At 40.5% G+C, this 24114-nt stretch overlaps 1 protein-coding gene across 2 annotated transcripts; it reads left to right on the top strand.

Annotated features, from left to right (window-relative positions):
• The first annotated feature begins 2426 nt into the window (after nt 1-2426).
• On the top strand, nt 2427-23571 carry LOC134311729 (kinesin light chain 2-like). Of its 2 annotated transcripts, none has more exons than XM_062993381.1 (14): nt 2427-2729; nt 9282-9544; nt 10991-11294; nt 11992-12208; nt 13226-13415; nt 15779-15952; nt 16143-16242; nt 17644-17693; nt 18402-18469; nt 19462-19570; nt 19735-19875; nt 21346-21470; nt 21546-21603; nt 22884-23571. In XM_062993381.1, the coding sequence occupies exons 2-14, from the start codon at nt 9317-9319 to the stop codon at nt 22965-22967; spliced, it is 1848 nt and encodes a 615-aa protein (XP_062849451.1). In that variant the 5' UTR covers nt 2427-2729; nt 9282-9316; the 3' UTR covers nt 22968-23571. The 2 variants fall into 2 exon arrangements, with proteins under 2 accessions (XP_062849451.1, XP_062849450.1); XM_062993380.1 differs by having other exon boundaries at nt 9279-9544.
• Nucleotides 23572-24114: the final 543 nt, after the last annotated feature.

The following is a 24114-nucleotide window of genomic DNA, read 5'->3' as shown; positions in this document are numbered from 1 at the left end:
GGTTACCAGAGCCAAACAAATGTGTGGAAAGCAAAATCCCATAGCTGACAGATAACAGTTAAAACAATCAATTGTTTTAATTTGAAACTATTTCTGTTCCTCAAAAAATATTCAACAGGGAAAAAATACAATGTAAAATTATTTTAATTGTTCTCCTTAAGGTTTAATTGGCCTCAATTGTAGCAAACACTGTCTCTATAGGGCACTTTAAAATGTAGAATTACCCTCACAACACATAAGGCGGGCCTCTACAGTTCAGATGCAAATTAAAATTCGGAAAATTGTCATTGGTCACAGGTACATTAGCATGCAAGACATTATATAGATTAAGTCTTTCATATGGATATTCTAATTTAATTGTTGTTGTGGTAGTAAAAAGTAAGATAAGATAAGATAGCCTTTTACTGTCTCACAGGGGAAATTTTAAATGTTACAGCAGGTTTCAAAGATATATATATATATATATATATATATATATATCTTTGCACAGATAAAAAAGATATTGCATATGGTTCAGGTTTATATTAAAATTACTGTGATGGTGATTGTCTGTGCTTAGGGCTGTTATAAAGTCTGACAGCAGAAGGAAGAAAGGAGCTGCGATATCTCTCCTTCGAGCAACGCAGGTGGAGAAGCTTGTCACTAAAGGAGCTGCCCAGTGCGGTCACTGTCTCATACAGTGGGTGAGAGGTGTTCTCCATTAAGGATGACAGCTTGGCCATCATCCTTCTTTCACCTACTGCCTCTACTGAGTCCAGGGCACAGTCCAGAACAGAACTCGCCTTCCTGATCAGTACTCCCATAAACTTTCATTTTATTTCATGTTTGTGTTGTTCATGCCCCCTTTTTGTTTAGTTTTTTGACCTGTATATTGACTGGGTACAGTTTGTTCTTACGCAGTGGGTATGGCTTTGGGCTATCAGTCTGAAAGTTAAGAGTTTGAATTCCAGCTAAACAGCAAACCAAGAAGTCCTTGAGCTGGGCTCTTAATCACACTGGCTCCAGGGAAACCATATAATCTCTGACCTCAACCTCCAAACTGTGATATGCAAACAAACATATTTCGTTGTCCTGCACATATGACAATACTTCTCTTCTTAATATTAACATTCAATTTAATAACGAGACCTGTTTTTATTTTCCTAAATTCACTATTTAATGTATTTCTGCTCCAGCTTTATGTAGAAGCTCGATGTGCCACTCTCCATTTTAAGAATTCCCAAGATCTTGCCACAAAAATCCAAAGTTTTATATAATATATTTTCACAGTTATAAACAAAAAAACAGAGTTAACTGACAAAGAAAACATGGGACCATTATCACTATTAATATTTACAAATTGCAATATAAAAAATATTAATGTATCTCAAACCCAGTGAGGTGTGTGAGCTCCATCTTCATGGTGATCACTGTGATCGCAATCATCAGACGACACCATGAGAAAATCAGATTTTAAACTGTTTACACTACGACGACTGACGCAGATTTATTCCTGCAATCTATCACAACAGTTACCAAAAAACAGAAGTAAAATGCACGCATGACAACAGGCGTGACGTCAAGTTATCGTGTCCAAGAAACTGTAAGTAAATAAAGAAGTAAATGTACAGTAGCCATAGAAATTGCCATCAAAGGTTCAAAGGTTATTATTTAGTAGTAGTACGCGTTGTCATTCCTTATTTATGACGACCAAAAAACTGCATGTAGATTTTAATTGCTTGAGTACAAATAACAAGATTACTCGGCAAAATCCCCAAATCCCAAGTCGATCACCCAAATCCCAAGATCTGTGGACAGTTATAGCCTAGTGGGTAGAGCTTTGGGCTATCAATCTAAAGGTTGAACGTTTGAATCTGAGCTCTGCCATGCAGCCACTGCTGGGCCCTCGAGCAAGGCCCTTAACCCTCTCGGCTCCAGGGGAGCCGTGCAACGGCTGACCCTGCGCTCTGACCCCAGCTTTCGAGCTGGGATATGTGAAAAAAGAATTTCGTTGTACTGTACACCTGTATATGTATATATGACAGATGAAAGCTTTCTATCTTTCTCCTTTCTATCTATACTGGGTAAAATCCCAAGGAGTGGCAAAACTGGATGTGCCTCTGCAAATAGGCTTCTGCTCTCCACACAGACATGGAAAGACAATTAGGGTAAATCTAAATACAGCACATACTCTACAATCATAAATGTTTTTGTTCCGAATTCTGACTAATAGTCACAGATTGACATCTAGCATGAAACTGAATATTATAATCTGAAAACGTACAGGTTTGTTGTTAAGACTTGAAACGGGTGGGTTTAAAAACAGAGGTCGTCTGAAGGTGGGTGGATAGGGAGGGGGGGGGGGGGGGCTGCGTGTGACGTCATACTGCTTTGCATGCTGGTGCCGCTGGTACATACAGCCATTTTCAGTTTGCGGCTGTCATTCATACTAGCACGTCTAAAATATTTGATCTACCTCGACTAACTGTGTTTATTTATCGAATGTACTGATGATGGAGGAAGTAAAATCCGGACGGGGATGAATCTGTGCTGTCTGTGTACTGAGTAAACCGATGTAAACAGTCAGGGGCGGACGGGAATATAGGATGCTACTGATTCAGCAAGTGCTTCACTGTTCTCGTTAACCGTCTGTTTTCAGCGAGTGTGCAAGAAATTCAACATTTTTGTTCCGAATTCAGGAAGGCAGACGAGCACGCAGTTCTCTACTGATATCTGAACACACGGAACAGGTAAATATTTAAATGTGGTCACAATTCTAAGCTTAGCTTGTGCTGAATAAGGGACTGCGTCTTTAACCGCATACTTCCATACTACATAGTATGCACTCACAGTATCGACGCCTGTTCATACTCATGCATACTACTTAGTAGGGTAGTATGCGGCGTCGGACGCTCCTTGTCTTTGTTTGGTTTTCAAATATACCGAATAGTCAGCATAGTAATTATTAAACGACATACATTAAAATACATTAAAAACTCCAAATAATTCAAATGTTAATTTAAAAGTCGGATTCAAACCTTTAGCAATAGGCTAAAAACATTAGCAGGGTGTAAAACTGTACACCCCCTCTTACAAGAAATAAAGGAATATATTTATAGATGTGATGATTAACCGATATAAACTTAAAAATCTAAATGATATATTATATTATTTAATTTAAAACTTGTATCACTGTGTATCACTGCAAATAAATAAATAAATAAATATGGTATCAACAGTAATTTCACACAAATATGCTGATGTAATAATACACATTACGTTTTTGTAGAATTATATTATTATTAAAAGTTATATCAGTACTAACATTTTGCTATTTTTACAATTGCTGTTGAATAAAAAGTATAGTTAAAGAATAACCAAAATATATAATTATTTTTTTTACATAGGCCTAATTTATATATATTTTCTTATTTTTATTGTAGAATTGTTGAAATAATAAGCATAAGATTATTAAAATGGCACGAAACAACAATTTCACTTTACATTTGAAAAATAAACATCACATATCTTCTATTTCTTTTGTTTTTACGTTTGTGGAAAATACAGGCTGCATCCCAAACCGCATACTACTGTACTAAATAGTATGCAACATTATAGTAAGCTTACGTATGGTGCGTGCACACTATGTAGTACAGTAGTGTGCGACTGTAGGTAGTGTTTGTTGTATTTATGGACAGCTCATTAAATGAATGCTCTGATGAATATTACAAAACAAGGATGCAGTTTTACTTCTATATAGTCTGGTTATAGATTTCAGCTGTAAGCTAAAACATTACAAGTCCAGAAAAACCATTACAGCTTTCTAAAACAATTTTAGATACAATATAAATCGCCTCTGCTCAGAAATTTGTTAGTTTAGATTTACCAAACTTAAATTTGTACACTATTTCCACTAGAATAAACTCTTTTTTTTACACATATATTGCACACAATCCCATTGGTGCATTATACAAGGTACTCATTAGAAATGATGTAAACAAATAAAAGCCAGTTAAGTTTATAGGACACATTAGCAATATATTAACTGTTTTTCATAAGCATTCTAAAAGTGTATTTTTTATTACAGTTTATTTTTTATGTTTCGTACTGCTTTATCCTGGTCAGGGTCACGGTGGGTTTGTTTTCTCCAGAATCATTAGGTGCAATGCAGAAACACACCTCAGACTGGATGCCAATCCATCATAAGACCTTACGTTTATCTGATGCCGGACTTAAGTGCATTAAGGACGTGTATATATATGACAACAGTTTTGCATCTTTTGCTCAACTTAAAGAAAAATGTTGTCTCTCCCAGTCTCATTTTTTCCGCTACCTGCAACTTAGACATTAAGTCCAGAAAATGCACCATCCTTCCCGGAAATGCCGGAGGAGCATACACTACATGAACTGTTTGTTTCACATTCAGATTCTAGACATCTAGTCTCTCGTTTTGTCTTCGCTTTTACTTTACCAGTAAGCACTGCTCACCTGAAAGAAAAATGGTCCACTGAGCTGGGAGAAACAATATCTGATGAAACTTGGGAAAAGTGCTTATCTAGAACTAGAGATGTACCGATCGGGGTTTTTGGCACCGATTCCGATCTCCGATCTCCTTTCAGGGATATCGGCCGATAGCCGATTCCGATGGGGGGGGAGTGTTGCAAATTTAGCAGTAAATAAAGTACATCAAACAATTATTTTTTTTACCCACAGGAGACATATTTCATTAGTCTAACTGACCACACACACACGCAGGTTTAATGTTATCCAGTTCAGTCTAAAAAAACCCTTAAAAAGAGCCTCACAGTGAAGATAAACTGAAGCAGCGTGTGTGCGTGTGTGTGTGTGTGTGTGTGTGTGTGTGTGTGTGTGTGTGTGTGTGTGTGTGTGTGTGTGTGTTTGTGTTTGTGCCTTTAAGAGAAATGATCTGTTCACTGTATCGCTTGAAGTGATTCACGAGTCGATTAATTTTTCGTGAAGCGTAAGTTTCTCTTCTCAGTTATCTCTCCGTGTTTACTGTTATTAATTAATGTCGTGGTTTTAAATAAACACCAGCTACTACAGAACATTTTGTGTGACTCTCTTACATTAAAAAGCTTCATTAAACTGCTATTACCACAGATCTGTAACCGAGTCAGACTCGTTCCGTCTAAGGAGCTAAAAGTTTTCTGATGATCCTAAAAGTTTAGCAGATGATCCTGAACTAACGAATTTGGTAATGAATAAACTTTTGCCTCTGATTGGCTCTGTAACGTTTTCTGTTCTCATCTAAATCACAAGTAAGAACCGCTTACGATTTACCAAAGTGAACCAGGAGTTTATATAGATAGATATTTATATGATAGAATCGACTCGGATGTGACCGGGTTGAATTATCTTTTTAAAGTAAATATTTCAATCAGCAAAATTACATCGTATGTATGATGCACAACGTTAATGATGTTATTTTAGGTCATGAAGAGCTTTCACGATGGTTTCTGTACGATGGTTGATGAATGGTGATGTGATGGTTGGTGCTTTGTAGCTCAAAATCTGGATCAATCCACTGAGCTGTTAACTTAACGTGATCTTTTATATATCACACGATCGGATCGGCTACTTTTAGGAAATATCTTCCGATCGCCGATAGCATATTTTGATTAAAAATCGGCTGATACCGATTCATAGCCGATCGATCGTTCCATCTCTATCTAGAACCCATTGTTGTTCTATAAACTCTAGATATAGACTTATTCAGTCTATATCCCCCCCCCCCCCAATTTTATCCCCCAGTCTAGTCGTGTCCAGTTATCCTGATTGCGTCCTCTATACTGATTCGACCCCTCACCGCTGACTGAGGACGCCTCTCAACTGACATGCAGCCAATCGTTGTTCATACAGACACCCAGCCTAGTCAGAAAGGCAGAGCTGAGTTTCGATACGATGTATTCAAAACCCCAACTCTGGTGAGCTAGCGTACTTTACCGCTGCGCCACCTGAGCGGCTTTTGTATTGATTCTTTTGAGATAAGCCTATATTTAGGCCATAAGAACATACTGATGTACCACCATTTTAGTTTTAATGCTACATGATGTAGCGGTCAAAAATCTTTTTACATAGTTTTGATTGAGGTCAGATTGTTTCCATTTGTCATTTGAGTATTTTTTTGGGATTGTTCAGAATATAGCTGGTGTTTGTGTTGCTGGGTGAAGATGCTTGAGTGTAAGTTGGTGTTGCACAGTTTGCATTACAGTCTGCATCCGTTCTGAAGGTGAGTCTGGTTGTCAGCTCAGGAACCCTCAGCAGGATTTTGAAAGCATGCCAGTCTCAAGGCATGAAAACAATGATGCAGCACATATGCTGACTGGCTGTCTGTCCTGCTGTGTCCTGATTTTGCTTGACCCTGCCTGGCGCGGCATGCTCTCATGTGGCCGGTCACCTTCATCCAGTCTCAGGTGCTTTACAAGCAGTTTCAAATGTGATTGCTCTAGTTAATTATTCAGTGTTAATTGGATTTTTAAACTTTTACATTTCTAAGCAAAGAGAAGTGTTTTGTCAGGGATAAAATGTTGTTTAGAGTCCAGTTACTTGCTGCATTGCAGGGACTGGGGAGGATGGAGGCAGGATTAAGCCACCAAATGGCCACTAATGGAACCACAGCTGAAAGCTCAACTGAGTTCATTTACAGAGCATCATAAAATACCTACAATGTTCTATTAATGTTTAAGTATCCACATTGCTGTTGTCATACAGCGCTTAGGAACACATACACTGATCAGCCATAACATTAAAACCACCTTCTTGTTTCTACACTCACTGTCCATCTTATCAGCTCCACTTACCATATAAAAGGACTTTGTAGTTCTACAATTACTGTCTGTAGTCCATCTGTTTCTCTGCATGCTTTATTAGCCCCAGGAACAGGACCACCTCAGAGCAGGTATTATTTGGGTGGTGGATGATTCTCAGCACTGCAGTGACACTGACATGGTGGTGGTGTGTTAGCGTGTGTTGTGCTGGTATGAGTGGATAAGACACAGCAGCGCTGCTGGAGTTTTTAAATACTGTGTCCACTTGCTGTCCACTCTATTAGACGCTCCTACCTAGTTGGTCCACCTTGTAGATGTAAAGTCAGACACGATCACTCATCTATTGCTGCTGTTTGAGTTGGTCATCTTGTAGACCATTATCAGTAGTCACAGGACGCTGCCCATGGGGCACTGTTGGCTAGATGTTTTGGTTGGTGGACTATTCTCAGTCCAGCAGTGACAGTGAGGTGTTTAAAAACTCCATTGGCATTGCTGTCTTATCCACTCATACCAGCACAACACACACTAACACACCACCACCATGTCAGTGTCACTGCAGTGCTGAGAATCATCCACCACCTAAATAATTCCTGCTCCGTGGTGGTCCTGTGGTGCTGACCACTGAAGAACAGCATGAAAGGGGGCTAATAAAGCATGCAGAGAAACAGTTGGACTACAGTCAGTAATTGTAGAACTACAAAGTGCTCTATATGGTAAGTGGAGCTGGTAAATTGGACAGTGAGTGTAGAAACAAGGAGGTGGTTTTAATGTTATGGCAGATCAGTGTATAAGCCGGTAGAGTGTAACGGGTTTATTCCTCCTTTTTGGTTAACGTCTGAGTAGTTTTGCTTCTTCCTCCTGATTGATCGGTTAGTGTAATTCCCACCTAGATGTGAGTGATCGTAAACCTGTGATTGTGTAATGTCCTGAGTAGGTTTAAGTTTTGGGTTTGGGCAGGTGGTGCAGCTGTCCAATGCAGTAGCTCATGGGACTGCCCAGGTTCTCTTTATACACAATCGTCTGTTTCTGAGAACAGAAAGGTCAGATGGTGAGTCACATATTGTTGGTTGGGTTATGATGGCATACTTTTCACTGCTTTTTAAATTTGTAAAAAAATTTTGTTTATGCATTTTTCTCCCCTTTTTCTCGCTTTTAGCGCGTCATGCTTCCTCTCCACCAATGCCGATCCCTGCTTTGATTGAGGAGAACGAAGCTAACCCACGCCCCCTCCAACATGTGGGCAGCATACCGTATGCATTTTGTCACCTGCACTTTGACGAGTGCAGTGCAGCTCAGCATTGTGTACGGAGAGACACACCCTGAGAATACTCTTTTCTCATCTCTGTGCAGGTGCCATCAATCAGCCAGCAGAGGTCGTAATTACATTAGTTATGAGAGAGACCCTATCTGCTTTTAATATCCCACCCATATCTGAACAACAGGCCAGTCGTTGTTCATGTGGCTGCACAGCCCAGCCGGCAGAGCTGAGATTCGATATGATGTATTCCAGATCCAAGCTCTGGTTCCAGTGTGTGTTTATACCGCTGCGCCACCTGAGCGTCCCTTTTCGCTGCGTTTTAACATGAAAAGCCAAATGCGTTTTAAAATGTGAGTTTTTAATCTGACGTTCTTTTAACGTGGCTTTGCTGTATTTAAAAAACTAAACATAAGCTCGGCATGTTGGGATTTTTTCTCTGTACTGTAGGAACATTGTTTTGGTAAGCACACTATAAGCACACTGATGCTGAGGTATTTATCTCTGGTATGGAAGCGTCAGTGGTCACAGATACGCTGAGCAGCCTGTATTCCGGTCTACCTTGTATTCTGTTAGTGCTGAAGTGATCACTAATCACTCAGATGTGATTGATGTTGGTGTCGTTAATGGATTCCTGACTTCCAGTAATCGTGTTTTACAGAGTAAGAGCTGCTCTGGACTCGGCCTTCATGTGTTTTTACTTTAAATGTGATTAGCTCAGGAATTTGAACTTTGCTGTAAAATGCTTGATGGAGATGGGCAGAATTTCATGATGAGCAGGCCTGGCTTGCAATTAATGTTTATCATTTCTGTTGGTCACTGGCGTTTCCTCACAATGTCCAAACCCTGGACTAGTGTAACAATGAAATATCTGAGCTTTGTAAAAGTTCTACAATGAATGATTTCTTTTGGCTGCTCCTGGTATGGGTCACCACAGCAGATCATTAATCCTTATATTTGATTTTGCACAGTTTTTATGCTGGATGCCCTTCCTGATTCAGGTTATTATATATCCTTAAATTTAGGGAGTATGATGTAATTTAAGAACATTAACAGTATGAGAACGTGGAGCATTTCCAGTTTGCATATTTAAGTGTTTATATATTGTAGTGATACAGGTTTATATTTAGAAATGATCATATACCAATCTCAATTATTTTAAGGGTTGTAAATGACTAGAGGGACTTTTTATAGTGAGCTACTCTCAGCATGCATATTCTCATCTCTTTCTTTCTGCTCTTTTTCCTCATGTTTAGCAGCTGCGTGGATTCGTGATCTGAAGTGCTCTGAGGTTATGTCCACCATGGTATACCCACGGGAGGAGGCTATGGAGCGACTGACTCAGGATGAGATCGTGCTGAACACGAAGGCGGTGATGCAGGGATTGGAGACACTGCGAGGCGAGCACACTCAGCTCCTCAACTCCCTGCTGGACTGCACTCAGACCCCCCCAGCACAGGAGAAATCGGGCGTGCTTCGCAAGAGCCTGGAGGCCATCGAGCTGGGTCTGGGGGAGGCGCAGGTAACGGACATCAACTCTTGTTATACTTGTCATAACTAAATTTGGCCAAAAAAATATTTATTTAAGATCCAGGTACTACAAGTGTAGTCTGTTGATGGCTACATTTAGCCATTAGTTCTGCATTGGAGATGTGATGCTAATGAATTGTTTAAACGACCAGCTTAAAATCTTGTCTCACACCTACTAAACAATGCAGGATGAGTCAGAATAAAAAAACTTTAATAATTAATTTATTTCTACATGCAATAACTGCTTTACCATACTTAATGTGTTAGATCTATTCAAGCACTAGATACAAGGCAGAAATACACTCATGGAAGGGGGCCTGTCTGTGACAGGATCACAATTGACCCACTTTCATTGTAGCCAATCCATCTTCTGCCTATTAATTGGAGAAGGGAGGAAACCAGTGTACCAGGAGGAAACCCACAGGTCCCCAAGTACCTGCACCATTATGCCAGCACTAAAAATCTTTGTGTAGAGATGGGAGAACTTTTTGAAAAGACAATCATCTCTGCAGCACTCCATTAATCAGGCCTTTATGGCAGGTTTGAATAAACGGCATACATCCTGTTGGAGTCACCTCCTCTAGAGCACACACAAACTCCCACTGGACTGGAGCTTTGGAAAAATTCTCTTTGGAAAAGACTTAAACCACATCAAACATAGAGACGTAGAGAGACCTATAGATGTTACTTCAGACACTCACCATCCAATCTGACAGATCCTGATTTGATTTACGATAAAAATGGGATAAATTGCCCGAATCCATTTATGTATCTTTTATTACTTGTATATATGTATCTTGTATCTTTTATTACTAAATCTTTTATTACTATTTTATGTAATTTATTTATTTATCATTGTTTTGGATTTCATTGTACAGTGCCATGGACAACACATAATGTCTTTGAAGGGGCTTTATAAATAAACATGACTTGTAGAGATGTATCTATAAAGTCTTGCAGCTGTAATTGCTGCCAAAGGGGCTTATACAAATTTTTTTAATAAAAAGGCCTGAATGCTTTTTTTAAATTAGAGATTTTTTTATTCGAATTACTGTTTGTAAAACTTAAAACACATTTATTTACTTCATCATTATGGGTGAATAAATGTAGCTTGTTGTGTAAAAATAGCAATTAAATCCGTTCAGAGGCTCCAATCGGACATGACTAGCTTAGATGAAAAAGGGGACAATTAAGAAATAAAAAATAAAAAAGTGACTTGAGTTGAACAAAACATAGTAGCACAAAGATTAGTGTTACATGGCAGCCTGAGCTTTACAAACAACCTTTCAATCAGTTCGTATTATCTTCTATGTCTATAGCTATTGGGAGATTGGGACGTTGAAGACAATCACCAGATCCTTCTAGTAAGCAGATTTGTTATTGTACACTCTGTGTGCAGGATGTACTGACACGATTTTATTCCTTGTGTAATTTACAGGTGATCATCGCTCTGTCAGGTCACTTAAGTGCCGTGGAGTCAGAGAAGCAGAAGCTGCGAGCGCAGGTGCGACGTCTATGCCAGGAGAACCACTGGTTACGGGACGAGCTGGCCAGCACACAGCACAAGCTGCAGAAGAGCGAACAGAATGTAGCTCAGCTCGAGGAGGAGAAGAAACACCTGGAGTTCATGAACCAGATCCGAAAGTTAGACGACGATGCCACTCCTTCTGAGGAGAAATCTGCTGAGAAGGAAAAGGACAACCTGGATGACCTGTTCCCTAATGATGATGACCAGGGTCCAGGTGAGAAAGAAAGCCTCCACAGTTTATTGTATATTTGATAATGTATATGTACATTTTTTGCAGGCATTCATTCTGATTTCATGACATTCCAAAGTTGGGACAGTATTTATAACAATAAAAACAAGATGCAGTGATGTGTAATTATTTGCAGAAATGCTCAGACATTTGCACTGCAGTGAAGGACCAGCAATATTCAAAAAGACTAAACGTTCTGCTCCTTCAGAATATAATTAAAGCATTATCACAAATTAGCCTGAATTATTGGCCCTTGATCCTAGGGTGGCATAGCATTAAAATCTGCTAACCCACTACTGTTTCGATCTGGGATTTGAATGTTAATGATTAGCTATGTCTGGGGGGAGGGGTGTGGCTAATCAGGCTAGCTATCAGGAGGGTGCACTTGACTCAGTGCTTGTCCCAAGCCTGGATAAGATAAGGAGGGTTGCATCAGGAAGGGCATCCGACATAAAGCACTGCCAAATAAAATATGCAGATCAGCATGATTCACTGTGGTGAGTCAAAAATTGGAGCAGCAGTAACCAGATCTCAGTGGTAGTGGGCTACAGTATTTTACCACTGTGCCACCCGAGCACCCACATTATGAGCAAATACTTACTCATATGCATTATTTTTGTTAATATAAAAAAGAGTGAATGAGTCACGTTATGTAATTTGAGATTCTCTTTTTTTCTCTCAGCTCAACCCAGTGGTGAGGTGGCAGCACAGCAGGGTGGGTATGAGATCCCGGCTCGGCTCCGGACGCTGCACAACCTGGTGATCCAGTACGCCTCTCAGGGCAGGTACGAGGTAGCTGTGCCACTCTGCAAACAGGCTTTGGAGGACCTGGAGAAAACCTCAGGGCATGACCACCCGGACGTCGCCACCATGCTCAACATCCTCGCCCTTGTGTACAGGTCAGCATAGTATAACAGGAAATCGGATTGGTTACGGCTATAATGTGACATGTGATGGAGCAGTTTTGTACATGGCTGTGTTAAGATGTTCCTGCTGATGTTTGATAGATTATGATGAGAACCATGACTGGGCCTCTTATGGACATCTGTTTGACACTCATACCAGATGTGACTTTGTCAGTGCTTTGGTTTATTAAATTAGTCCCTGCTGCTGAACATCATCCCTGTTAGGATGCTTCCTCCAGTATATTTTATCTTGGTTCTTACCTTACCTAACAGGACTTTTTAGATTAAAGGTCCACATTAGTCTCATTAGACCAGAAAATTGTCTGACACCTTGTTGGAAAGTCTACCAAGTGACATTATGTAAATGCTTTTACTAAGGGTTCTTCCATAAAGGTTAATCTGTAAATTCTGCCTTCGGTCACAGCCGCTGATTACTGCAGCTCGGTCACAGTGATGGTTGGGGTCACATTAGCCCTTCTAGTTAAGTGCCAACATTTAATAAAAGTAATCTGACTCACTGGAACTAAACTGACCTTGAGGTTTGTCAGTATTTCTGAGATAATCTTGCATCCTTCTTTATATCGGTGCTTCTCTGTAATTAAACTCATTATACTGATCTCCACTGTACCAATCTTACAAAAACATTCATTCCTTTGCTCTGGTATGTATTACCATAATAACTAGGGATGTAACAATACATTTTACCCACACTTTATTTCTGAGGTAGGTACAAACTATGCCAAACAATTTTAAATTAAGCCCAATTTGGCTGAAAACCCTCGAATCTGGCAACCTGACATATATTGCCAGTGAAGTCAACCAGGTGAGGTGTATAGCGCCAGTGCCCTCTGCCGTTTAAAGTGAATATCGATTCATTTTACACGTTAAATTGTTTTGAAGCGTAGACTTTTGGAACCGGTTATTAACTGTCTTGTGGTGCATCGTTACATCCCTAATAATAACATATAGGAACTGTCACTTTCTATTTTAATTATTAATTGTTCTGCTTAGGGATCAGAATAAGTACAAGGAGGCAGCTCACCTGCTGAACGACGCCCTGGCTATCCGTGAGAAGACTTTGGGGAAGGATCACCCCGCCGTGGCTGCCACTCTCAACAACCTGGCTGTGCTATACGGGAAGCGAGGCAAATACAAAGAGGCCGAACCTTTATGCAAGAGGGCGCTGGAGATCAGGGAGAAGGTGAGGCAGATCACACAGGATCACTGAATCTTGCCAATTTGATGTATAGAGAGACTAAAGACTAGGGAGTCTTCCCACTGAGAGAGTCTAACCAGTTTTGCCTTCTTTGCCTTCAAACATGCAACATATCGAAAAGAAAGAAAACACTTTTTTGTTGGGTCACTGGCCCCAAAATTGGTCTTTTAAACTGTTTTTTTAATGCATTTCCCTAATTTTCCTCCCAATCCAGCAGTATCCAATCACCAAATTGCATTTCACTTCCACTACTGCTGCAGACTTCCACTCCTGACCATGAATAACCCATGCCCCATGCCCCCTCCAATACGTGTGCAGTATCCGACTGCAGCCATGGATGAGCCACCTATATAGATGTCCAGTCTGCTGGTATTAGAACTGAGATTTGACCTTGAGCATCTCTTTTAAACTGTTTTTCTAAAAAAAATATTTGCAGAATTGATCATAAGTGCAATAATTTATCAAAAGTATGTGGGCACTTACGAAAACCATGGGAATTAATATTCAGGGTGGGCCATTTATATGGATACACCTAAATAAAATGGGAATGGTTGGTGATATTAACTTCCTGTTTGTGGCACATTAGTATATGGGAGGGGAGAAACTTTTCAAGATGGGTGGTGACCATGGCGGCCATTTTGAAGTCGGCCATTTTGGATCCAACTTTAGTTTTTTCAATGGGAAGAGGGTCATGTGACACATCAAACTTATTGAGAATTTCACAAGAAAAACAATGGTGTGCTTGGTTTTAACGTAACTGTATTCTTTCATGAGTTATTTACAAGTTTCTGACCACTTATAAAATGTGTTCAAAGTGCTGCCCATTGTGTTGGATTGTCAATGCAACCCTCTTCTCCCACTCTTCACACACTGATAGCAACACCGCAGAAGAAATGCTAGCACAGGCTTCCAGTATCCGTAGTTTCAGGTGCTGCACATCTCGTATCTTCACAGCATAGACAATTGCCTTCAGATGACCCCAAAGATAAAAGTCTAAGGGGGACAGATCGGGAGACCTTGGGGGCCATTCAACTGGCCCACGACGACCAATCCACTTTCCAGGAAACTGTTCATCTAGGAATGCTCGGACCTGACACCCATAATGTGGTGGTGCACCATCTTGCTGGAAAAACTCAGGGAACGTGCCAGCTTCAGTGCATAAAGAGGGAAACACTGAGTCGATCTGGGTCATCCTCGTTGAGATGCTGCAGCAGCTGCAGTTTGTAAGGGTAGCTAATATCCGCCAAAGGGATGTTCGACTGATGCCACTCTCCAGTGACATGCGGCGAGTGCTACGCTGTGGGCTCTTGCTGAATGAAGCTAGGACAGCCACTGATGTTTCTTCATTAGTGACAGTTTTCATGCGTCCACATTTTGGCAAATCCAACACTGAACCAGTTTCACGAAACTTGGCAAGCAGTTTGCTAACTGTAGCAGGGGAGATGGGTGGGCTCGTAGGGTGTCTTGCATTGAAATCTGCTGCAATGACCCGGGTACTGCGTTCACCAGACATCAACACAATTTCTATCCGCTCCTCACGTGTTAACCTCTGCGACATGTCAATGGCTGTAAACAAAGAGAAGCTTGTAAATAACTCATGAAAGAATAAAGTTACGTTAAAACCAAGCACACCATTGTTTTTCTTGTGAAATTCTCAATAAGTTTGATGTGTCACATGACCCTCTTCCCATTGAAAAAACTAAAGTTGGATCCAAAATGGCCGACTTCAAAATGGCCGCCATGGTCTCCACCCATCTTGAAAAGTTTCTCCCCTCCCATATACTAATGTGCCACAAACAGGAAGTTAATATCACCAACCATTCCCATTTTATTTAGGTGTATCCATATAAATGGCCCACCCTGTAGATGTGATTTCGATTTTAATGTGTCTCTGTAAGGATTTGAGTCTATTCAGTCACAGAAGATTTGTAACGTCTGACAGTGAGTGTACATCACTGAAGATCCTTCATATCTCGTTAAACCAGGTCTCTATGGGCTTTGCTTTGTGCACAGGGGCACAGTCATTCTGGAACAAAAAATGAGCTTTGCTAAATTTTGCCAAAGTTTGTCAAAGCATAACATTTAAAAAATTGATTTCACTTATCTGTCTGGAATGGGTATGGGTGAAACACATAAACTCAGTGATTAGGAGGCGAGTCCACATACTTTTGACCATACAGTGTACTTCCCAAACCAGCTAACTTTTTTCTGACTAAATGTTTTAATTGTGTTTTATTAAAGGTGGCTGTAATTCTGCTGGATTTTTTCATACTGCTATGATAGAACATCAGTGATGGTTACACTTGCTAGAGAGAATAAGATTTCATATCTTGTGCCCATATTTGCAGGTTTTGGGGAGGTTTCACCCAGATGTGGCAAAGCAGCTGAATAACCTGGCACTGCTGTGTCAGAATCAAGGAAAGTACAGTGAGGTCCAGTACTACTACGGCCGAGCTCTGGAGATCTACGAGAGCAAACTGGGAACCGACGACCCCAATGTGGCCAAGACCAAAAATAACCTTGTAAGAGAACTGTGCTTTTCATTCAGCCAGAAAGCAAAGACCCTTAAACAATTTTTTTTGTATTTCATTGTAAACTGCTGTGGGATGTGAAAGCTGTGATATTCACGTTATGAGAGTTGCTGAGGGGTAAAAATTGTGTGTGTAGAATAAGAAATCTAAAAAATCTGATGTGTTGTTTTTCTGCTCTCAGGCTACGTGCTACCTGAAACAGGGCAAGTTTAGCGACGCAGAGGCGCTGTACAAAGAGATCCTGACCCGTGCACATGAGAAACAGTTCGGCTCTGTCAACAGTAAGCACATTGAACTTTCCTTCAGTCCCTGTGCTAGCAGCAAATTGCTGAATTAGGAGCAGAATGAAAGGAGGAATGATGAAGCTGTGGAGAGTTGGTTCTCAGGAGGATTGTAGATCCGACTTAATCATGAATGCTTTAATGTTCAAACAGACTCAGACATTCTCATGGCCATGTGACAGAACTTATAGCCAATAAAGCACTTAGAACCTACATCCAACATCTGACCTGTAATTAACATGATTAATTATCATGTTCTCAGGCACAAATGAGCTTATTACTGTACAAACATAGCAAAGGTGCAAAGTGCAATCCGCTTTTAGTCATATAAAACAGGCATTGACAAATTATTTTCCCGGGAGCCGGGGACCTGCAGATTTTGTGTCCAGGCTTGTTTTTTATTCACAGTTGCCCAGCAAACTAATTTCACACATTTCTTTAAAAACATCGTCGGTGAGAGTTAAAATAAACCCTCCTTTCAAATGACCACAAGGTTCACTCCATGACTACAACATTTACAGTTGCAGGGGCAAATATTCAACTCCTCAAACCTTTCTGCAGAACATGATTTTGCTCTAAATAAATCTTTATTAGTTGAATGATGCAGCAAATGAACAGAGAAAATTATTGATGTAGTATTTTGGAGTAGCTGGATATTTTTGTAATGCTGCCATGCCACAAATATTTGACCTTCACATAATATTGTGACTATTTAAAATTGCAACTATTGTAGATACATAGAAAACAAAGGGCATTTCATATAGCATACTATTTGGGGGAAAAGGCATCTTGACAAGTCTTTAGTAACATTTTAGTTAATACATTACTGATAAACACCAGTGTGTAGTAATGAGCTAACTAGCATTTTAATCACCTGGGTTAAATTACAGCAGCTTCATTGTAGCCTGGTTATTTAGATTCCTGGGCAACCAAATTGAGATATCAGTGAAGCACATGAGGAACAAAGTAAACAAACCTTTTCTTGATAAACACTTAATTCTTTGGTGACATTATTAAATCTCATTATTAAAATCTTTTAAGATCCTATAAGCACGCCATCATCAGTACTTTTACAAACGAACACTACATTTTAAAATTGGGTGTAGTTATTCAGTTTTTCTGGTGCTTAAGTGGTGCAGTGGTAAAATATGCTAGCTTACTTCTCTTGAGATCCGAGGATCCAGGGTTCGAATCTCTGTGTTGTTATCGGCCAGTCGGGTGTCTGCACAGACATGATTGGCTAATATAAGGGTGCACTTGTCAGTTCGCTCAGACATTTGAAATAGTTAAAAGAAAAACATTTTAAGCAGGCCATCTTGAAAAACATGCATACAACCATTAAACCCCTTTTGAATTATGACAGTAGCACAGCTGACTTTATTTAACTGTGTCTTCTTTTAGATGACAACAAGCCAATCTGGATGCATGCAGAGGAGAGAGAGGAGAGCAAGGTATTGTAAATACAGTATCCAACTACCAAAGCATGAAGCAGCATCTCCACATCGTAATTCTGCATATTTTTATTAATTCAGTTGTATTAGTGCATCCTCTAAGCCAGTGGTTCTCAAACTTTTTCCGTCATGCCCCCCTTTGGAAGATGAAAACTTTTCATGCCACATGAATGTCAGATTGTAGGGTTAAAATGTCTCCGTCAGCAAACTGACGAATGAAAACTTTCTGGATTAGCGGTGCTTTAGGCGGGCTGAGGCGTAGTTATGGTAACGAACCGCAAATTAAGCAAACAGTGGCCACATTTCATGTCAGTCACGTTGACCTGTTTGAATGAGGTGCGATCTAACAGGGTGCACTGTGCGATCGAGTGGTCTATTGGGCACCCCTGATCTAGACTCTCTGTCACAATGAATACCGCTAACCTGAAAGCACGGTTTGTTTATTGTCCACCGTGAAAAGATTCCGACGTTAAAACATTGGTTCCACGCTTCATTTTCCTGCCAGTCAGACACGCCCCCCTCTCATGCCTCCACGCACCACACACTTTGAGAAACGCTGCTTTAAGCCAAGGTTGCATCTTTTAACCTGGCAGTTGAGAGTCTTAAACCAGCTTCTGAATACTACGTTGTTCAGTACCTTAACTACTGCCTCTGCAGCCAAAATCTACAGATGTACAAATTAAGATGTTATTTTTGTCGTTCTGACAGGGTAAGAAGAAGGACTCTGGTCCTTACGGAGAGTATGGCAGCTGGTACAAGGCCTGCAAAGTGGACAGGTAAACATTCCCTTTGTAATGTAGGGACTTTGATCTTAAGCCTCTGGGCACAGCAAAGGTACAAAGAAAATATTAAAAGTCTGAATACTACTATTACTACTACTACTAGTACTACTAATAATATTAATAATAATAATGTGCTCAGGTAGTGCAGCAGTCTTGTTATCCTAGCTCACTACTGTTGAGCTCCAGGTTCCAATCTCAGCAGTTTATACAAATGAAATTACCCACCTTTACTAATGCTGTTTCAGTACTATGCAGGACATGAAAGCCAGACTGAAATGCTTCATACAATGTACAAACATATGCTGTTGTACAGTAGTTAATCTACAACCATTCATTCCATGTAGGCCTCCACATGAATACAGTCAGACGAGTCTGTTTTTGTCTTTTCAACTGCTTGCTTTTAGCCTTCAGTGCTAAAGCTCTGAGGTATACCAGAGGGCAGGAGGTTGTTCAAGAACCCAGCCTGGTTTTCAGTGAAGCAAGCCTATTCAAATTTGTAGACAGCGTGGGGTGCTATAAAGACTGCAGCAGTGGCGTCTGTTCAAATCTGGCTAAAAACAGAAAAAACACTTTTAAAAGATTTTTCCCCTCTTGGCTGCTCCTGCAATGGGGGTTGCAGAGCTGGTTTGTATACCAGAATTGACACAGTCTATACGCCGAGTGCCTTTCCTGACTCAACCCTCCTATTTCTGTGTGGGCTTGAGACCAGCATTCAGAGTGCATCCCAATGGCTACACTGTTACGCCCTCCCAGACATAATCATTCAGGCACTCAGGCATTCAGATCTCAGCAGTAGTGGACTAGCATATTTTATGGCTGCACCACCCAAGTGTAAATTGAATTAATAGGTTTCTTATTTCAATATTTCATTATTTGTATATCATAAAATATCATGTATATCATTTAGTGATGAAGAAAGCCAATTAAAAAAAAATTTAACTTCTGGTTTAACACTGTGCTGATGGTTCCTCTGTTTCTGTGTGCAGTCCCACAGTCACTAACACACTGAGGAGCTTGGGGGCACTCTACCGCCGACAGGGCAAGCTGGAGGCTGCTGAGACTCTGGAGGAGTGTGCTACAAAGAACCGCAAGCAGGTAATAGCTGCAGTTTTTTTTCAGTTATCATTTTTCATAATTGCACCAAATACAGTGGGTCCAAATGTTTGCATAAGCTGCTACAGTATACTGATAATGAATATTCCAAGCAGGCTCATTAAATTCTAACACTGAGACTTGACATTAATTATTTCTGTGTGCAGGGGATAGATGCAATTAACCAGAGTAAAGTACGGGAGCTGCTGAAGGACGGCACCGCTGCTGGAGACAAACGGCAGAGCAGAGAGAGTCTGAACAGTACCGGAGGTTTGAGTACTGAGGGAGACGAGGCTGAATGGAGTGGGGTTGGTACACCTTATTTATGTAAAAGTTTGGTACTAAATTTAAGAGCTGTGTGAATTCTATACTCTCACTGAACCAACATGCTAATGATTAGTTGCCCTTCAGTATTCAGTACCAGGAACCATGCTTTTTTTGTTTGAGCAGACAATGTAATGGTAATGTAAATTAATTTGGCTGCTGGCATTTTTCCCCCGGCTGCTCACATATATTATTTTAGGGGTTGCCACAGCGGATCTGGGCCACAAACCAGATTTGAGACCTCCTACTGGCCAGGCTGTTTTGGTTATGTCTGCAACAATACATTTCATAGTGCACACTTTGAACAAATGACTTGGAGATTTTAAACACAGCATGCTTGAACTGCTGTTATCACTTTCCTGTATAAGCCTTTCCTTCATGAGGTGTAGTTGGCTTATACATTTTTAAATGTGTCCCCACCCCCAGATGAGGTGAGTCCTCCAAAACTACAAAGTTGTAGAGATAAGGCTGATATGGATTTCTGATCTGGTTTTAGCAAAATCCCCAAATTTTCATTCCAATGTAGTCGTATCCAGTTACCTGATTGCATTGCGCTTCCTCTCTACTGTTGCTGACTTCCACCCCTGACCAAGGAGAGCCATGACTAACACACGCCCCCTTCAAAACGTGTGCATCTTTTCACCTGCATGAGGCGAGTTCACATGTGGACCAGACTCGTGCACTGATCCCTCGTCTCTGTACCAGCCAGCAAAGGTCATAATTGCATCAATTATGAGGAATCTTCCCCCCCCCCCGGCACCCTCCCTGTGAACGAGCCAATCATTGTTCGTGTAGGCACCTAGCCAGTAGCAGAGCTTCGAACTGATGACCAGAGAAGTCAGCTCTGGTGTGCTAGCGTGTTTTACCGCTGCACCACCTGAGCGCATCGATTGCTTGTTTAACTGGTCAGGGAAATTAAGACTTTTATTTGTGCAATAGTGCCTAAAATGATTGCAATAAATGCACAGTATGAATGCACAGATTTACAGTTTCCTGGTAAAATTGTGAAATTTTCACCTGTTAATGTGGTGCTAGATAATGAAATATTCATGGTTAAACACCATCATCCACTAATTGTGCACATGAGTAAAAAAAAATAATAGCGCATTGAGCTTGTCTCTGGTAGTCATTAGTTATTAATAATGCATCTGCTATGTTGGACTGCATGGTGGTGCAGCAGGTATTGTGGGTTCCTCACAACTCCAGGGTTCAGGGTCATCAGTGATGGGCTGGAAAGATTCAAGTACAATTTTCTTTTGTACATTGTTCTGTGTTTGTGCCATGAGCAGGTCAGGCACATGACTCCAAACCAGTAGACATTTCTAAATGTTGAACAGTCATGGCACCCCATATACATAGGTCATAATAATTAGTTGTCTGATAATCTAAAGAAAATGGAATGTGAAATACAGCTTGGTGAAAACACTTGGTTACTTTGTCCCCCTCCTCCACAGGACGGAAACGGCTCTCTGCGTCGCAGCGGCTCCTTTGGGAAGATCCGGGATGCTCTGAGGCGCAGCAGTGAGATGCTGGTGAAGAAACTGCAGGGCAGCGGCCCACAGGAACCACGCAATCCAGGGTGAGGAGATCAGACATGATGATGCACAATTCAGTTTCAATTCAGTTTGGGCTAAATGCTGTGTTTGTGTTTTAGGATGAAGAGAGCAAGCTCACTGAACTTCCTGAACAAGAGTGTAGAGGAGAGCTCACAGGTTTGAACATGTGTACACACACACTTTGTATTGGGACACAGTTGTGTGTATTTTGCAAACAAAATTGTTTTACAATGCAAAAGTGTTGCACATTGATTAGTGCGCAAAATATTATTAATAATAATAGTCATTGACTACACAGACATGATTGGCTATGTCTGAGGGTGGGCAGGACAAAGGGATTTCTAATTGCTGCTGTAATTGCGGCCTCTGCTGGCTGGTTAAAGGTGCCTGCATAGAGACAGTGAATTATGGATAGCAGTGTGCGACTCTCCTTATGTGATACTGCTCTCTGTGTGAACAGAGAACTCATGCAGGTAAAAAGAATTGGTTGGCTACTACATATGTGGATTAGGGGTTGTATGTTAGGTACTGCCTTTCATGTACTTTCATACCAATGACATCTTCTGAATGATTAATATAAATTATATTACGAGTATTAATGAATACATACTACCACAGTATGATGCTATAGTATGCAACCAAGTAGACTTAAAACATCTGAATATACAACCAGTGATTTACTGCACTATGGTCAATCAAATAGAAATGTTACATTTGCCAACTACCTAGGTTAGGTGCTCTAGTGGCACTGTGGTCTGTTGCACTAGCCCATCACTATCGGTTTGGCCAGGCATCTACACAGATGGTGGTGACCGAAGCCCTGCGATGGGTTGGCACCCTGTCCAGGGTATTCCTGCCTTGCGCCCAGTGTTTCTGGTGTAACCAGATCTGCTGCAACCCTGACCAGCTTTTTAAAAAGTTTTCTATGCATAACCCCCCAACTGACACACCTCTCCTCTGATACGTGAGCTGTAGCCGACAACATTTTTTCACCTGCACCAGCCGAGTTTATATGCGAATCAGCCCTGTGCACAGAGAGCCACACCCTGATCAGCATTATTCCTCTACTCTGTGCAGACGCCGACAACCAGCCAGCAGAGTTCGTAATTGCATCAGTTGTGAGGTCCCTATTCGGCTTCCTAACCCTGTATGAATTGTATAGCCGCCCAGCCTAGCCAGATGGCAGAGCTGAGATTCGATACGATGTATTCCAGCTCTGGTCTGCTAGCGTATTTTAACTCTGCGCCACCTGAGCGGCTACCCTGACCAGCTTTAAGCGGTTTATAAAAATGAAATTGTGAAAAATTGCTAGGTTTATCTAATCTCACCACTTCACAATAAACATTTTTTAATTACCAAAATAAATAATATAACCAGTTCTGCAGCTCCGCATTGCTTTGTTGTTAAGACTGACTATTGGATTTTATTTTATGTAGGAGGCAAACAGCGGCCTGTCGGATTCTAGAGGACTAAGCACCAGCAGCGTGGACCTTTCAAGACGCAGTTCTCTAATTGGTTAGGGAGTCATGTTGGGGTATGAGAGTGAAGAAGCTGCAGTCAACATCGGTTTGCCTTGTGCATTTCAATCAAAACTATTAACTACAACATCATTTATTGGCGATTTTTTTTGTTCGAAAACATTAGAGCAAAATCAAAGCCTTCATTTAGAACATGGCTAGTGTGTAGCCACGCCTGCTTCATTATATACCTGCACTGATTCCATATCACGCAGCAGATAAATAGGGGTAGAGAAGCATTTTACTGCACACTTATTAACCAGAGTCTGAAACTGCACTGTTCTTCTAAACACAAATGTAAAAACAGGAGTAAATGCAATCCAGCATGCTGCTTTCTAAACCTCATATCTGTCTGCACCTAGTAGCATCTCATGGCATGATCCTAAAAAAATCTAATAAAAATTAGAGTAGCGTATATATCATACTGTAGGGACTCATACAAGCGACATGCTTTTGTTTTGTAACTGCACTGTTAAGGATGGACTGGTCGCGGTTACATAATGTTAAAAGCAAACAGTGCTGATTAGAGATAAACAGACTAATGAAACAAGCAGCATTTTTTTAAAAGTCCACTGAATTTGGGACACATAGTAAACTGTCAAGTATCTCAAACACTACAAATTACAATATAGTAAAATGTAGAGAATCTATAACAGTATAAACTGTGTGACCAGTCCTGAATAACTAAATTAGCAGTGATTAGAATGTTATTTATTAGCTAAATGTCATATATATATATATATACACAGACTTAATCTGAAAACCAGTCATTCTAGAGTGTTCAGAAAGCTTTTTTTAATGTTACAGACACAAGACCAAATTACGTTTGGTTATTATTATTTTTTGTTTGTTTAAGTAAAAACAATTTCACACCTTGATGTAAGAACTAAAACAGTGATGTAGACTCGTGAGACCTCACTTTTGCCTTCTGATTTGTCTGTATATATAGGTTTAAATTATTTAAATCTTTCTTTTACTTTTTGTACATAGCCGACGTGGTTTTGTTTACATAGAAAGAATGTGAACTGTACTGGGAGCAATGAAAGAACAAACCCAAGTACAGAATATTGAATCAGAACAAGAACGCTGCTGTTTTGTAAGAGGTTTGAGGGGGAGCGCTTGCTGTCCTCGCTCTTTATCCGATATGAAG

The sequence above is a fragment of the Trichomycterus rosablanca genome, chromosome 4 (assembly GCF_030014385.1).
Source record: "Trichomycterus rosablanca isolate fTriRos1 chromosome 4, fTriRos1.hap1, whole genome shotgun sequence".
NCBI classification, from domain to species: Eukaryota; Metazoa; Chordata; class Actinopteri; order Siluriformes; family Trichomycteridae; genus Trichomycterus; species Trichomycterus rosablanca.
This window is presented reverse-complemented; position numbering and strand designations above follow the sequence as displayed.

Coding starts and splice junctions, on each gene's coding strand:
- LOC134311729 (XM_062993381.1), top strand. CDS start 9,317: ATGTCCACCATGGTATACCCACGGGAGGAGGCTATGGAGCGACTGACT. Junction 12,209..13,225: donor ATCCTCGCCCTTGTGTACAG/GTCAGCATAGTA, acceptor TGTTCTGCTTAG/GGATCAGAATAAGTACAAGG. Junction 19,876..21,345: donor ACGAGGCTGAATGGAGTGGG/GTTGGTACACCT, acceptor CCTCCTCCACAG/GACGGAAACGGCTCTCTGCG.